At 38.9% G+C, this 16,294-nt stretch overlaps 1 protein-coding gene across 3 annotated transcripts in view; it reads left to right on the top strand.

Annotated features, from left to right (window-relative positions):
• Positions 1–2,561: 2,561 nt before the first annotated feature.
• The window catches only part of WDR11 (WD repeat domain 11), a 55,216-nt gene continuing 41,483 nt past the window's right edge, over positions 2,562–16,294 (top strand). The window contains exons 1-5 of one of the 3 annotated variants that reach the window (XM_032608519.1): positions 2,562–2,775; positions 3,765–3,876; positions 10,127–10,280; positions 11,248–11,421; positions 13,840–14,026. In XM_032608519.1, the coding sequence (XP_032464410.1) occupies positions 2,690–2,775; positions 3,765–3,876; positions 10,127–10,280; positions 11,248–11,421; positions 13,840–14,026 (713 nt within the window). In that variant the 5' untranslated portion in view covers positions 2,562–2,689. The remainder of the gene's footprint in view (positions 2,776–3,764; positions 3,877–10,126; positions 10,281–11,247; positions 11,422–13,839; positions 14,027–16,294) is intronic. The other 2 variants (XM_032608518.1, XM_032608517.1) reach the window with 2 other exon arrangements.

The following is a 16,294-nucleotide window of genomic DNA, read 5'->3' on the forward strand; positions in this document are numbered from 1 at the left end:
TCGAAGTGACGAAATAGTCTAAAATTGATTGTGGTGACGGTTGCAAAGTTCTGTGAATATACTAAAAGCAACCAAATTGTGCGATTAAGTAGGTGAATTATATGAATTATATCTCAATAAAAGTATGATTTTTAAAAAATCCTATGCTTCCCAGGCAGCTGGCATTCATTGCAACTGGACTGTGGTGTGGATTGTGCCATGGAGGGCAATGTGGTGTTGTCAGTAGTTAAAAGTATCAGTTCTGGAACCAGATTCACCTGGATTCCAACACTGCTCTGTCTTTTATTGACTGCATAACTTCAGGCAACTCCGTGAGCCTTACTTTTGTCATCCATAGGACACTTGTTATAATACAGCCTTATGACTTTGAGTAGATTCCGTGGGATGATGCAGATGGGGTGAAGGGCTTGGCATGGTACCTGGCATTTTATGAGTGCTCCATAGTAAGCAGCTGACTTCATCTTCTTCATCCTCAACATCTCCATCCATGGTCAAACCAATTTACCAGCGCTCTCTCTGATGTGACCTTGGAAATTTCACTTACAAAGTAAGTGATTTATTCAGTAATATATTATTTCTGTCTTCATCCCTTTCCTCTGCTTTGTCCCACCCAAGCAGAGTAGTAATTGGAAATATCACCATTATATTCTTATCTCCACCAACTTTAAAAGAGGAAAAACAGTTGTCCTAGTTTAGGGAAGCAAATGAGACGGCTGTGGAAGGATGCTCTGAGCCCACTTTACCCGGCCTTGGAGTTGACGTCATCGGACGTGGAGTGAAATGGTAGTTTTTCAGGCATAGAAGAAGAGCTTAGGTTCCTTCCCATGGAAAGAGCAATTGTCCAATGTGTTTACTCTGTCTTCCAAACTGGCCAAGACAGATGCTTCAGAGAAAGCCATAAAAACCCAGGAAACATACTTAATTCACACTCTTGTACCATGGGAGACATATTACTGTTCCAGCCCCAGCTGTTCATCCATCCTTTCCCTGAATATTCAACATTCATGTCCTCAAGGCAGCTTACAGATTCAAACTAATTAATTCCTTTTACTATAAGAGGGTTCCCTGCCCCCTTCCCCATCTGTGAGCTTCTGCACTGACTTCTTACTGCCACCTCATGCCTGGTTGACCTTATGCTCAAGGCCATTTAAAACTCTTGCACCATCAGTCATTTATTGAGGACCAGGAAGAGTGCTGGGCGTTGGGGTGAAAGGAATATTGAGATTTGGTTCCTTTCTGAGAGGAGTTCTAAGTCTACTAGAGTGTATTTATTCTGCTATAACACAGTTGCCTAAAAATGTGTTAGTCTCCCTTGCTAGACAAACATATCTGCAGATAACAATGGTTATACATATTGAAATAGCACAGAAGAACAGCACAGAAGAGTGGTTTCTCAGAGGTCACTACACATTTCCATTTACATCTCATTGGCCAGAATTCAGCCTTATGACTTGATCTAGTTGTAAGGGAAGCTGGGGTGTGTATTAATTTAATGGAGTGATAATGTGCCTGGAAACAAATTGCGGTTACGTTCCTAAGAAAGAAGAGGGGAATAAATTCTGGGAGACAATTAGCAATCTCTGTCACAGGAGGCACCAATGATTTTTAATAAGGCAGTGGTATATTTAGATCTGTGGTTATGGGTATCTGTGCTAACCCCAAAGTATCATCAGTAGGGAAGGACGTGGGGCAGGGAAGGCAGGACAGCAAGGGAAGGGAAGCAGCAATTGCCGGAGAATAACTAAAAGCCAAAATGTATTCATTAACTTTAACAACTAAGAGGACGTTGTCGGTAATCGTTGAGAAAGCCATTTTATAAGAGTGATAAGGTGGACACAACGACCCATGATGACAAAATTACCATTATTTTTGTTCCTTTTGTTGATTAAGGAACTAGCAGTGTATTTGGGGAGAGACAGAAGACTGCAAAAATTGTAAAGAAATCATTGTGTCGAGTGTTAAAGGATAAAAAAAAGTGTGGAGTACAGAGGAGGGAGTCGTTGAGTCTGACTTGAAGGAGAGCAGCAGAGGAGAAACTGGCAAACGAAAGCTACCCCAACAAACAGACACAAGGCAAAGGGCACTTGGCCTCAGGAGAAACGCTATTTTGTTGTTGCTTTGTAAGTATTTCCAAGGCCAGATATGGAGTATTCTCCGTATTTGCAAATTTTTTCTGTTCCGGCCAGTCTTCTCATTCACTCTCTCCATTCATCCAATTAACTTCACACATGCATTTATTCTATCAACTCCATGAGGGCGGAGACTTTGTCTTCTTCATCAGCACATCTTCCATGCCTACAACAGTGCCTGTCATTGGTAGTTGCCCTAAGTGAACTAATCCAAGGCAGCAAGGCAAATTGGGGCTTTTAGCTCCTGCTTTTCACCATTTCCACCAGGGCACATAGGTCTACGCAGTCCCAGTCAGAACAAACCGGACGTAACCAGAGTCAGCACCTCTTTCTTCTGGGAACCACCGGCTCCTACGCAGAGCTGCGGAACCGCTACAGCGGCGGCATCCTGAAGTAGCCGGAACATAGGCGTGGAGGAACCTGAAGGAAGCCGTATCTGGGGGCGGTGGAACCAAACTGCGGCGCCCACGAAGCCACCCGGACTCTGTTTGGAACGGAAGCGTAGTGGCCGTCGCTTCCTGGTTGCGGGTCGGCGCCGAGGGCCGGCCTTAGCCGCAGCGATGTTACCCTACACGGTGAATTTTAAGGTGTCGGCGCGCACCCTCACCGGGGCCCTCAGTGCCCACAACAAGGCGGCGGTGGACTGGTGAGGGCGCGGGGCTCCGAGGTCGCCAGGCTCGGCCAGGAGTTTGTGAGGGGAAGGGGACAAAACAAGAGGTTTCCCCCCCCCCCCCCCCCCCCCCCGCTTAGTTCGGCCTCGCAAAGACTGGGTGCCGCCCTCACACTTGGAGTTTTTCATTTAAATGCTGGATTTTTGTTGTTACGATAAAAGCTGTAAATGCCCCACGTGGGAACTTTCCCTGTGCGGATATATTTGCCTTCGTTCTACCATCTCTGTTTCTGTTTGCTCTTTTCCCCACACCTTCCTCACTCTCCCAGTCCCGTCTCTTAACCTGTCTCCAGTCTCCAGCCTTCTCTCCCCAATGTCAATTCCCCTGACCACGTTCTCGTCCCCATTCTGTCTTCTTTCTCTTTCATCCCTGTTTCTTACCTTTATTCATTCAACAGTGTGCCGGACCCTGTGCCAGGCTCCGGTGCTCTCGCCGGCACTTCATTTCACCTTTATCGGTTTCCTGTGAAATGACACTGCAAATTGACAACTAGACAAATATAACGCTGACTGCGGTAGCTGTGGCTACTGGGAACGTTGGCAAGAGTACCGAAACCTCCTGTTCACTGTTTGTCTTTTTTTTATCTGGTGGGAAGGACCGGGGCTAATCACAGATACCGGGGAGCATGATCCCACGCACTTTGTGGATGCTCAGTATTAAAAGTTGAATAAGACAAGGTATATGCCCTCAAAGACAAATAGACGACAGGAGTTGCTTTATACGTCTTCACGGCTCTACGTGCATGTCTCTCAGAACCTTCTTTTTTTATCTGAAAGAAAAACTAAACAAGCTTTTTAAAAATTTTATTTAAATGGTATAATGTCAAATACTAGCCTTTGGGCTTAAATAATTTTATTAACGGTGGTGCATGTTAGTTAGATTTCTCACTTATTTAGGCTGCCTCTTGGCAAGAGAGAAGTTGCTTTGCTTTGCTTTTTACTTAAATTTTAACACTTTTTGTTAGGGGCTGGCAAGGTTTAATTGCTTATGGATGTCATTCGTTGGTGGTAGTGATTGATTCCAATACTGCTCAAACGCTTCAAGTTTTAGAAAAACATAAAGCTGATGTTGTTAAGGTAAGTCAGATCCCACTTTGACCCTATAACATGTTGTCTATTCTAAAGTTTTAAATATCGCTAGAATCTCAGTAAGTCATATGTACACATGTTGAATAGGTTTTAAGTATGATAATCTATTTGGGGTAGCCTAGTATTTCCATATATAATGTCACATCAGGATGAGCTAGTATGGCTCAGATGAGCTAGAATGAGCTAAAATGCTAGTTCTTAGGTCATTTCAAAGCTGGTGGAAAACACTAATTCTACCATGTACTGGACCACTCATTCACTCATTAATTTTGAGCACCTAACATGTGCTAAGGATATAGAGATGAAAGCCCTCAAGCAATTCATTGTCTAGCGAGGAAGAATGAAAAGAAAACATACAAATACAGTGTGGTAAGTGAGACCTGCCTAATATGCTGTGGAAAGACAAAGGAGCTACAGGTCACCTCGTTTTAGGGATCAAAGGAGGGTCTCAGAAGTCTTTTCATTTTAGGGACTGTAAACAGTAGTTGGCCAAGTGAAAATTGGGAGAGGTGCACTGCAGGAAAAAGGGAGGATATACACAAAGGGAAGTAATATGTGTAAGGATGGCTAAAAGATGGGATACACATATAGGAGTGATGAAAGAAGGTAGCTGGAGAAATTCACCTGCCGCAAAAGGTTTGTAAGATTATGAAGGAATCTGGATTTTTAAGTAGGAGATTGATATGATTGTATTTGCATTTTAGAAAAACTCATTCTGGCAGCAGTGGAGAATCTGTTGGAAAAAGGGAAGACAAGGCAGTGGGATCATTTAGGAGAATTGCAGTAATTTGGGCAGGAAATTCTTAGGGCCTAAAATAAAGCAGAGGCGTGAAGGAGTTCCATTTAGGAGCTGAGAGGTAAACTTGATAGCCTTTATAGTAAACAATCTTAAGGGAGAGTCAGAATAGAAAGACTCCAAGGTTTCTGTTTGAGTAGTTGAATGGCAGTGTTGCTTTGATGAGGTGAATGTATGAGAAGTCGGTGAGTTTAAGTGTTTAACGTGCAAAGTCTGAGACACCTGGGGCAATTGAATTATACTGATCTGAAATTTTAGGGGAGTTGTTACAATTGGAGATAGAGATTTGAGGTCTTTTTCATTGTTAACAGGTTTACTGAGATATTCATACCATTTAAATTCACCCATTTAAAGCATACAATTCCCTGGCTTTCAGTGTATCCACAGAGTTGTGTAGCTGTCACCACAGTCAGTTTCATAACCCCCAAAAGAAACCCTGTACCCATTAGCAGTTGCTACCCATGCCTTTTCCCCGTCCCCTTCATCCCTAGGCAGCCACTAATCTACTTTCTGTCCTGTAGATTTGTCTGTTCTAGACATTTCAAATAAATGAGATGATACAATATGTGCCTAGCTTCTCTCACCTAGAATAATGTTTTCAAGGTTCATCCATGCCGTAGCATATGTCAGTTCTCTGTTCCTCTTTATTGCTGAATAATATTCCACTGTATGATATACAACATTTATTTATCGATGGACATTTGGGTATTTCCCACTTTTTAGGTATTAGGAATAATACTGCTGTGAACATTTGTGCACAGTCTGTTTGTGTGAACCTGTGTTTTCATTGCTCTTGGGTATATGCCTAGGATTAGAATTGCTGACTCATGGCAACTCTACGTTTAACTTTTTGAGGAACTGCCAGACCATTTTCCAAAGAGGCTGTGCTATTTTACATTCCTATAGCAGCGTATGAGCGCTCCAATTTCTCCTCATCCTGAACAACACTTGTTATTATATGTCCTTTTGATTATAGCCATCCTAGCAGATATGAAGTGGTTCTCATTGTGGTTTTGGTTTGCATTTCCCTGATGGCTAATGATGTTTAGCATCTTTCCATGTGTTTTTTGGCCATTTGTATATCTTCTTTGAGAAGTGTCTGTTCATTCCTTTGCCCATTTTAAAATTGTATTTTTAAAAATTTTGGAGTTGTAAGAGTTCTTTATGTATTCTAGATACAAGTCCCTTATCAGATATATGGTTGGCAAATATTTTCCCTCATTCTGCGAGTTATCTTTCACTTTTTTGATAGTGCCCTATGAAGCACAAAAGTTTTAAATTTTGATGTAGGGATAATGTTTTTCTTTTGTTGCTGTATCCAAGAACCATTGCTCTTCCCAATGTCAATAAGATTTACACCTTTGTTTTCATCTAAGAATGTATGGTTTTAGCTCTTATATTTAAATTTCAGATCCAAGTTGACTTAATTTTTGTATGTAATGTGAAGTAGAGAAAAATACAGGTGATTTTTTTTGCGGTACGCGGGCCTTTCACTGTTGTGGCCTCTCCCGTTGCGGAGCACAGGCTCCAGACGCGCAGGCTCAGCGGCCATGGCACACGAGCCCAGCCGCTCCGCGGCATGTGGGATCCTCCCGGACCGGGGCACGAACCCGTGTCCCCTGCATCGGCAGGCAGACTGACTCTCAACCACTGCGCCACCAGGGAAGCCCCAGGTGATTTTTTTTTTTATAATACTAACATGTATCTTGTGATCTTGCTAAACTTGTTAGATCTAGTAATTTGGGTGATTTTTTTGTTTGTTTTACATAGACAATCATGTTATCTTCAGATAATGACAGTTTAGGTTTTTCACTGATAATCTGGTGTCCTTTATTTCTTTTCCTTTGTGCTATTGTGTTGACTAGGACCTCTACTACAGTGAATAGAAGTGGAGGGAGGATACTCTTGTCTTATTCCTGAGCCTAGGAGGAAAGCATTCATTCAATTCTGATGTTAGGTATAGGGGTTTTTTTTGTTTTGTTTTTTGGGTTTTTTTTTTTTTTTTGAGAAAAAATATATTCTCTCCCCCCACACACACCATTTCTGTCTTTTTGGCATTTCTGGAGTTTTCATTTCTTAGTGTAGATCTGTGTTTCAGTCTGGCATCATATTCCTTTTGCCTGAAGAATTTCCTTTAAGTCCTTGAGGCACGTATCTGATATTGGTTGATCCTTTCAGCTTTTATTTGGCTGAGAAACTATTTCACCAGTTTTTTTTTTCTTTTTTTTCTTGTAGTGCTTTAAAGATATCACTCCACTATCTCCCAGCTTGGGTAATTTTTAATGAGAAATTTTTGTCTTTGTTTCCCTGTATGCATTGTATCTTTTCTCATCTCATCTCCTTATGTTGATTTTCAGCAGTTTGATTATGCTGTGTTTAGGTGATTTTTTTTAACATTTTTATTGGAGTATAATTGCTTTACAATGGTGTGTTAGTTTCTGCTTTATAACAAAGTGAATCAGTTATACATATACATATATCCCCATATCTCTTCCCTCTTGCGTCTCCCTCCCTCCCACCCTCCCTATCCCACCCCTCTAGGTGGTCACAAAGCACCGAGCTGATCCTCCTGTGCTATGTGCCTGCTTCCCGCTAGCTATCTATTTTACATTTGGTAGTGTATATATGTCCATATATACACTACCACTCTCTCACTTTGTCCCAGCTTACCCTTCCCCCTCCTTGTGTCCTCAAGTCCATTCTCTAGTAGGTCTGATTTTTTTTTTAATATGTACACTGCTTGACGTTTACAAAGATGGAATTCAAGTACTACACACTCACACACAGACACACACAACAATAATTCTTATCCGTGGTAGTTTTATTCTGTAAAGTTGTTGCAAACACTGAGTTAACATATACTGAAACATTGATGGCTCCTCAGGGAAATACACGGTGTGGTTCCGAGTGAGCCTTTAGTCACAATATTTTCATCAACTGATTGATACATAACCTTGTTTTTTATGTGTTTCTGTTAAAAGACATTTATTATATATTGTTGATTTATGATCATTGAGCTCATGACCGATAGCACTATAATTCATGCCTGGACAAAGGTTATTTCACGTGTCTTTTTTCTGTAAGGCACGTCACAGCTTCTTGTGCTTAGGAGCACTAGAGAGCACTTCACCGCTGCGCTTGAGGACCATTTTAAACAGTGAAATCGTCAACAAGAAGCACAAAAATGCAAAAAACATGGTACTTAATAGACCTCAGAAAAGGCATTTGTTTACATTATGAGAACTGGAACAAGAGTGCCTCATTCAACCACAGCTGGGATGCGGTTGCATGTTGAGTGACTCAGATTTTTCACTACCCTGCACATGTCCATGAATGACTGCAAAAGCACTGCGAATACTGATTTCGCAAATAAAATCACAAATACATTTTAGCGGGTAAGCAAATTCACAAATACAGAATCTGCAAATAATGAAGAGGGAGAGTATACATACATTCATACATGTGAATATATGTATATACACATTCAAACATATATGCATATATATATGGCTACGCACACATTTTATTAAAAAAATTCTTGCCCGAGGAAAAGATGTGTTGGAGTAGAAACCTAAGGCTTGTTTAACACTGGAGTTCAGAAAACTTTGTTTCCATCTTTTTCACGAAGGCTGTTGGAATTGGTTAGCATGCTTCCCTAACCTAGCATTTTCTATGAGTGCTTACTTACAAATACACACATCTGTGTGTCTGTGTACATATGTCTACATAGGTATATATTTGAAGAGTCTGTGGTGTTAAGATCATTTACTGAACACATACTCGAACGTCAGCTGCAGGCACTGTGTTAAGGCTGGGGGATAGAAATGTGAGTGAGGCCTTGGTGATCCTGCCCTACGGAGTGAGATTGGTGATAGGGTTGGGGATAGGTCAAAAGAAAGTAAACAGAATAATTACAAAGTGTTGTGTGGGAAATGTTCTGAAGTAAGCAAGTAGGATGCTGAGCTAGAGGGGAGGGGAGCTTGTGTCCAGGGAAGGCCTTGGCTCAGAGTTAGGACTCTGTGTTTTATTCCTTACTCTGCCAGTATTCGATGCTCAGTTAATTTCTTAATTTTGTGCCGGGATTCTTGTGTTTTTTATTTTTTTTAAAAACTGTTCTTAATGATATTACTAAAACTATGATGCACAAATTTGTTTTTTAGAGAAAAAACTGTTAACGTTATTTTCCAGTTTTATGAGAGGGATAGCCAGAGTTTTTGTTTGCTTTTGTTTTTTCCTGTGCAAGGTTTTTGTAGCTGTAAGTTGTCTCCTTTTAATTAGAAGAATAGAATGCAGGAAAAGATTCTGCTTAGCAATTTAGGATTTTACATGTTATGTCAGAATTAGGTTTTATGGTTATTACTGTGATCAAATGATATACCAATGATCATACCATTTTAAGATATGGTATTCTGGAGTTTTTTACCTGAATTCCCCATATTATTAAGGTTGTGCATCATTTTTCATATTTTAAAGGCAGGAACATTGTGATGTTTTCAAAAATCTTTTAATTGCAACTTTTAAAAAAATATCATAAATAATAAAAAAGTCTGACTTTCAAGATGGAAGCTAGTTTCCTTTCTTAAAAATTTTTATTGGAGTATAGTTGATTTACAATGTTGTGTTTCTGCTATACAGCAAAATGAATCAGTTATACATACACACATATCCACTTTTTTTTTTTAGATTCTTTTCCCATATAGCCCATTACAGAGTATTAAGTAGAGTTCCCTGTGCTGTACAGCAGGTTCTTATTAGTTATCTATTTTATATATAGTAGTGTGTAAATGTCAATCCCAGTCTCTCAGTTTATCCCTCCCCCTGCCCTTATCCCTTGGTAATCATAAGTTTGTTTACTATATTCGTGACTCTACTTCTGTTTTGTAAATAAGTTCATTTGTACCCTTTTTTAAAGATTCCGCATATAAGCAATATCATATGATATTTGTCTTTCTGTACCTGACTTACTTCACTCAGTATGACAATGTCTGGGTCCATTCATGTTGCTATAAATGGCATTATTTTGTTCTTTTTTATGGATGAGTAATATTCCATTGTAAGTATGTACCACATTTTTATCCATTCCTCCATTGAGGGACATTTAGTTTGCTTTCATGTCCTGCCTATTGTAAATAGTGCTGCAATGAACATTGGGGTGCATGTATCTTTTTGAATTATGGTTTTCTCTGGGTATATGCCCAGGAGTGGGATTGCTGGGTCATATGGTAGTTCTATTTTTAGTTTTTTAAGAAACCTCCATACTGTTCTCCATAGTGGCTGTACCAATTTATATTCCCACCAACAGTGTAGGAGGGTCCCCTAGTTTCCTATTTTTATAATATAAGTGTAGAATGTAGTTTGGGTTCCAGTTGGCGTTTTATGAAAATTATGTATAGTTTCATCCAGTGCAAGTATTTACTTGATTTGATTTCTTCTCGATACTAGGTTAAATGGGCCAGGGAAAATTATCACCATAACATTGGCTCGCCATATTCCTTGCGCTTAGCTTCTGCTGATGTCAATGGAAAGATCATCGTTTGGGATGTAGCAGCAGGAGTAGCTCAGTGTGAGATCCAAGAGCATGCCAAGCCTATTCAGGGTGAGGAAAGTCTGTACTCCACCAAGCGTCTGTATTAATACACTTACTCTTAGAGTGGTTGGTTTTTCCCTTTCGTTTAATTTCATCACTTCTCAGTTAACTCTTGATTGTGTTTAGCCTGTTCTGCTGATCCGAATCTAGCTTTCTTTTCCTTATCAATACGCTTCTGGGCTTATTTCCTCAAATCTCAGTTGATTTGTGCTTTGGTAGAATGCATTAATTTCAGTCTTGCCCTCAGTTGAGCATGATGAGAAAAATTAAGCTGCTGTAAACAGTCTTGTAAATGTAAGCTAGAATATAAGTAAGCTGGCCCGAACTGCTCTTTTGAATTAGCCCTCAGTGCTTACTTTCTCTTAATAGAGATAATTTTTTTTCTCATTTTCACATAGATCATTTGTTTGCTTGCTTATGTTACTGACCTGTAATCAATACAGTATTCCTGGGCTCTTCAGGCTTTGACTGAGTGGCTCTCTTGACTGAGTGAATCTTTTAAATGGCTATTTAAAAAATACTTAACAAGTACTTACTGTGCTATTGAACTAGATCCTTATCCTCTTTATTGTTATGGAAAAACATGAAATTCTGTAAAGTCCCATTAAGTAATTCCACAAAAACATTAGGAGAGTCTGACATTGATCATGGCTAGGACAGTCTTTGACATAAAGTTTTAAATAATGAATAGTGTAAATTGCTTTGTATTTTCTTTGAAGTAATATTTCAGATTACTTGGAAATTTTGACCTCTAGATTCTAATGTCCAGACAGCTCATTTTTATATAAAATTAGCTTTTCCTATCAATCCTGACACATATATGCAACATCGAAGGGGGGTAGTTAAGATTTTAAGGACTATGTAAACACACACACACACATACACACACACACAACTAGATATCAAGGACACATTAGACAAGTAATTTGAAGTGGGTGATTTCTGAATTTTGCCTTTATTTTTCTGGTCTTTACAGATGTTCAGTGGTTATGGAATCAAGATGCTTCCCGAGATTTATTGCTTGCTATCCATCCGCCAAATTATATTGTGCTCTGGAATGCAGATACTGGCACCAAACTCTGGAAGAAGAGCTATGCAGATAACATTCTTTCTTTTTCTTTTGATCCTTTTGATCCCTCACATTTAACTTGTGAGTACTAGTTTCTTGTGGAAAATGAGTTGAGGTGTTTGTAACATATATGGTTAATGCTACACACACACACACCCTTCATACACCTATAATGTTAAAATGAGAAACACATCTAGTTCATATATTTTCAGCTCTTATTAGAGATACTATGATGGTTAGAAATTTAAATCAGCAAGCCAGACCTTCACTGTGTGGAATTTGTGAACAGAATTAGATTAGTCAGAGAAAGAGAGAGTAGCTGTGTTACTCTAATTCAGACTTAATTAAATTCTTTTCTAGGAACATCGAAAGAACCTGAGTCAAGGGTTTCATTTAGTCTGTGGCCAAATTCATTTCTTCCTTTTTAAAAAATTGTTTTAATTCATGCCGTATATTTTGAGTGCCATAAACAGACGCATGTCAGGAAAAGACCAAGCCCAAGGGATTTTTTTCTCGTGGACTCTGTTTTTCCCAGTGTGCTTTTGATATTTTACTAAGCTACTGATCTAAAAATCAGATTCTAGACAGATATTTTTGTGACTAAATTATGTAGAAAATATTTTTTATTCAGTTAGCCAACAGATATTTCTTGAGCTATTATTATATGCCAGGAGTGTTCTGGGAACCTGGAATATATCAGTGAACCAGGGCAAGAATTCCTTCCTTCATAAAGTTTGCATTCTAGTGAGGGAGAGTCAGATTGTAAACTATGAACATAATGAATTAATAAATTACAACATATTAAGAGGTTATAAGTGGTATAAAAAAGTAAAACAGGGGCTTCCCTGGTGGCGCAGTGGTTGAGAGTCCGCCTGCCGATGCAGGGGACGCGGGTTCGTGCCCCCGTCTGGGAGGATCCCACATCCCGCGGAGCGGCTGGGCCCGTGAGCCATGGTCGCTGAGCCTGTGTGTCCGGAGCCTGTGCTCCGAAACGGGAAAGGCCACAATAGTGAGAGGCCCGCATACCGCAAGGAAAGAAGAAAAAAAAAAAAAAAAAAAGTAAAACAAGGTAAAGGGAGTGGGGGAATGGGAGTGGGCAAGTTGTTGTATTAGATAAAGTGGTCAAAATAGGCTTCATTTTGATATTCGATCAACGACTTGAAAGAGGTAAGGGGATTAACTATGGTAAAGAATGTTTTCCCTGAATTTGAATGACTCAAAATTCTAACGTGTATCCACCAACATTTATTGAGGGGTGTGTGTGTGTGTGAGTTGATGGAGGGAGAGTAGGTGTATGTGTGAGTTGATGGAGGGAGAGTAGGACAGACAAGTAGAAATTAAAATGGGAAACACAGCTGTATAAATAATTGCAATACAATGTGTTTAGGCTTTGTATATATAAATGTGTGTATATGAACGTATGTGTACACTCACTCACTCATTCACTCACTAGTTTGCTGTGAAATGCAGTGCTGTGGGAGCACAGAGGAGGGCTGGCCTAGCTGGCAGCCTCAGGGAGTGAGGGCATCACAAAAGAAGGGATGACTGGGACCTTGAAGGGTGACTTCTGTAATCTGAAAGGAGACAAGGCTTCAGGCTAATATACTGCATCTCTGTAATTTGGTTGATGAAAGTACTATATATTTCAAAGCATCAGTTGACCTAACATGTTTAATTTGCTCATTGAATGTGCCGGGGTTGTCATGATTCTTGAATGCTGCTTTGTTCCCTGTGTTTAAAGCAGCCTTGCTGATTGCCAGGATAGATAAGACTTTTATAATCAGATATGTATTAGTATTAGTCAGCCCGTTTTGAGGGGGATTAGTTTTTCATTCATAAAAAGGCACAATTTGTATTGTTAAATGTGGTGCTGCCTCCTTGAAATTCATTTCCGTACACTTAGTAAACCGCTGTTGGCACTTTACTTTTACTCTAGATGTAAAGAGAAAAAGAACACTTTTTACACATCCCGAGGTTCAATTTGATGCGCAAGAAGAAAAAGGAAAATATATTTAGACTGAGTAGCTCATGATAATGATGAAAAATTAGTATCATCAAGTCAAATATTTGAACTTACCAAGTGTGGTATGCAGAGCCTCTTACATATGGGATTTTTTATTTCTTCTGTGAATTTTATATTCTGAAAGTCTTTGGATTTTGAAGTTATGGGATATAATGAGGAAAGGTTTTTAATGAAAGTCCATGTACTGAATATATTTGGAAGAACAAACATTTGTTCTTTCTGCCAGTAACCTTCTGGTATCTTTTTAATATAAAACATTAATTTGGAATGCTGAGCTTGGAGGCCTCTGATGAATTGTAATGGACCACCAGTTTCACTTTAACTTGGAGAACATTCCCGTTATGTTATGACTGCATAACACTGCCAGTTCTATATTATTAAAATTATCATTACCTTGCTTTCAAAATTGTATTGGAATAAAACTCTATGCTATACTTGATTAAACTTTAATTAGAGTTTTGCTTCTCTCAATACAGTACTCACCAGTGAGGGCATTGTATTCATCTCAGACTTCTCTCCATCCAAGCCACCCTCAGGCCCTGGGAAAAAAGTGTACATATCCAGCCCACACTCCAGCCCAGCTCACACCAAGCTGGCTGCAGCCACAGGGGCCAAGAAGGCTCTTAATAAAGTGAAAATCTTAATCACTCAAGAGAAACCTAGGTAAGTTACAAGTGTAAAACTAACAGCAACATTCATTTATTTATTCAACATTTATCTAGTTATCTATTCATGAAAACATCATTTTTGGAGATGTACTAAGATTAATTTTCTTCTTCATGTTACCCTTTCTTGTTTGTAGTTTTGAATTTATAAGAGGAAAAATGTTTTTTTGTTTCTTCCCCTAAGAAGAGATTTAGCATTAACGTGGCTCCTTTGTTTCCAGTAATGTGGTAAACATCCCCCATTGATTTTGACACATGAAAAGTTTTGACTTCTGAAAATAAGAGATAAAGATTCTAAAATTATGGCCACTGAACACATTAAAAATTGGGGGACAAAAGCTGGATTTTCATTTTAAATACATTTTCCTGACTTAAATGCTGTGTAATCTTATTAGCCAATAAAATATAGGTGTTTTTCTCATGCATGTAAAGATGTTTCCCGTACTGTTTAAGGGCCAAGATTCTAAGGGAAGCTGTAGTTCTGTGACTCCAAGTATAATTTAATCTTGGTCAAATTTCACTCTCCCAATCTCTAAGATAGTGTTTGAAAGGATTTCTTAGGGTTGTAAGGATTAATAGGTGCAATAGCTTAAGTACTGAACATAGCGTCTGATACTCAATAAGCATTCTTTTGGTAAAGGCTAGCTATTATTGTTTATTTCAGAAATTTCAACTGAGTACAATTTTATTTTAAAGAACTAATTTTATGCATTAAAAATAGATTTCTGTCTTTTTCCTAGTGATATGGTAGTTCTTATATTTTTATTGCTTTGGTAGGTTCTTTGGCATTCTTTTTTTTTTTTTTTTTCTCGCGGTACACGGGCCTCTCACTGTTGTGGCCTCTCCCGTTGCGGAGCACAGGCTCCGGACGCGCAGGCTCAGCGGCCATGGCTCACGGGCCCAGCCGCTCCGCGGCATGTGGGATCTTCCCGGACTGGTGCACGAACCCATGTCCCCTGCATCGGCAGGCGGACTCTCAACCACTGCGCCACCAGGGAAGCCCTGGCATTCATTTTTTAAAAGCTTTTATTTTTAATATGCTAAGATTATTCTATCTAGACTTTGTGGGTAATTACCTAAAAAATGTAAAATACAAATTGCTCTACAAATACATTCTGAATTTATATGTAAATATAATTTTTATATAGTAAACCATAGGCTGATTAAATTCACTGATTTATCCCTCACCCTGTGCTGAAATAATTTAAGATTACTCCTTAAATATCTTGAGAACTTTTTATTTACCTTGCCTTGATTCTGTGTCCTAAATAATTATTTTTTGCCTGCATAGTTTTATAAGTTATGATTTATATACATTATATTTTCTGTCATGTGAATCATATGTTCATCTTGAGTACTGGGGAAATGCATTATTTATCCCTTCAAATAGAACTACTCTGGGTACTTTCACATACATTATTACATATAATCTTGCTACAATCCTGGGCAGTAGTACTGTGCCCACATTATAAATGAGGAAGCTGAGTCTCACATTGTTTTAAATATGCTGCTTAAGCTCACCCAGCTAGGAAGTACAGAGTCAGGATTTTAATGCAGTCCACATCCCTGTCTCTAGTCCTCTAATCCAACTTTATTTTAAGTTTCAAAACCTTTTAATAAAATTGTTGTGTAAGAAAAAAGGTACATAATTGTATGCCCATTCCTACTGAAATATATTAAATATAAATTTATTATAAAATAAAGTTGTGATTAAATATATACCACAATCACAACTTACTAAAATGAGTTTTGAGTCTCTCTAACAGTCTTTATAATCCTCGTATCATTTCATCTCTTTTATTTACACAGAAGAAAATGCTGTGGTAAGTGAATAAAGTACGAAGCTTTGTTTCAAGAAAGCTTTAAGACAGCTGAAAAGTGAATGAAGGCGGAGTAGAGGAAGTGCCTTCCTTGCCCAAGCCGTGCAGATAGTGCAGTGACTCCTGATCCAGTTGCCTAGCCCTCACTGCCCTACGTGCTTTATGTTTTAGTCCTGAGGCTTCATTTCAGCAGTCTATCTAGTACTTCTAATTACAAAATAACAATAAAACTACTGTCTTAAGAATGCCGTATAGTATTGTCACTGACCATCTCATACCACAGACTTACTACTTTACTTTACATTTTCACATATTCAGAAACATGTCTCTATCCGACCTATACAGTATCATTGTCGTAATTTGGATTTTGGCACAAAGAAGAGATCTAATTTTTAGATGCTAGCCCGTGTTGGTCATTTCAGGAAACAGTTGTACATTCTCATTGA

Source organism: Phocoena sinus, chromosome 16 (assembly GCF_008692025.1).
Source record: "Phocoena sinus isolate mPhoSin1 chromosome 16, mPhoSin1.pri, whole genome shotgun sequence".
Lineage (NCBI taxonomy): Eukaryota > Metazoa > Chordata > Mammalia > Artiodactyla > Phocoenidae > Phocoena > Phocoena sinus.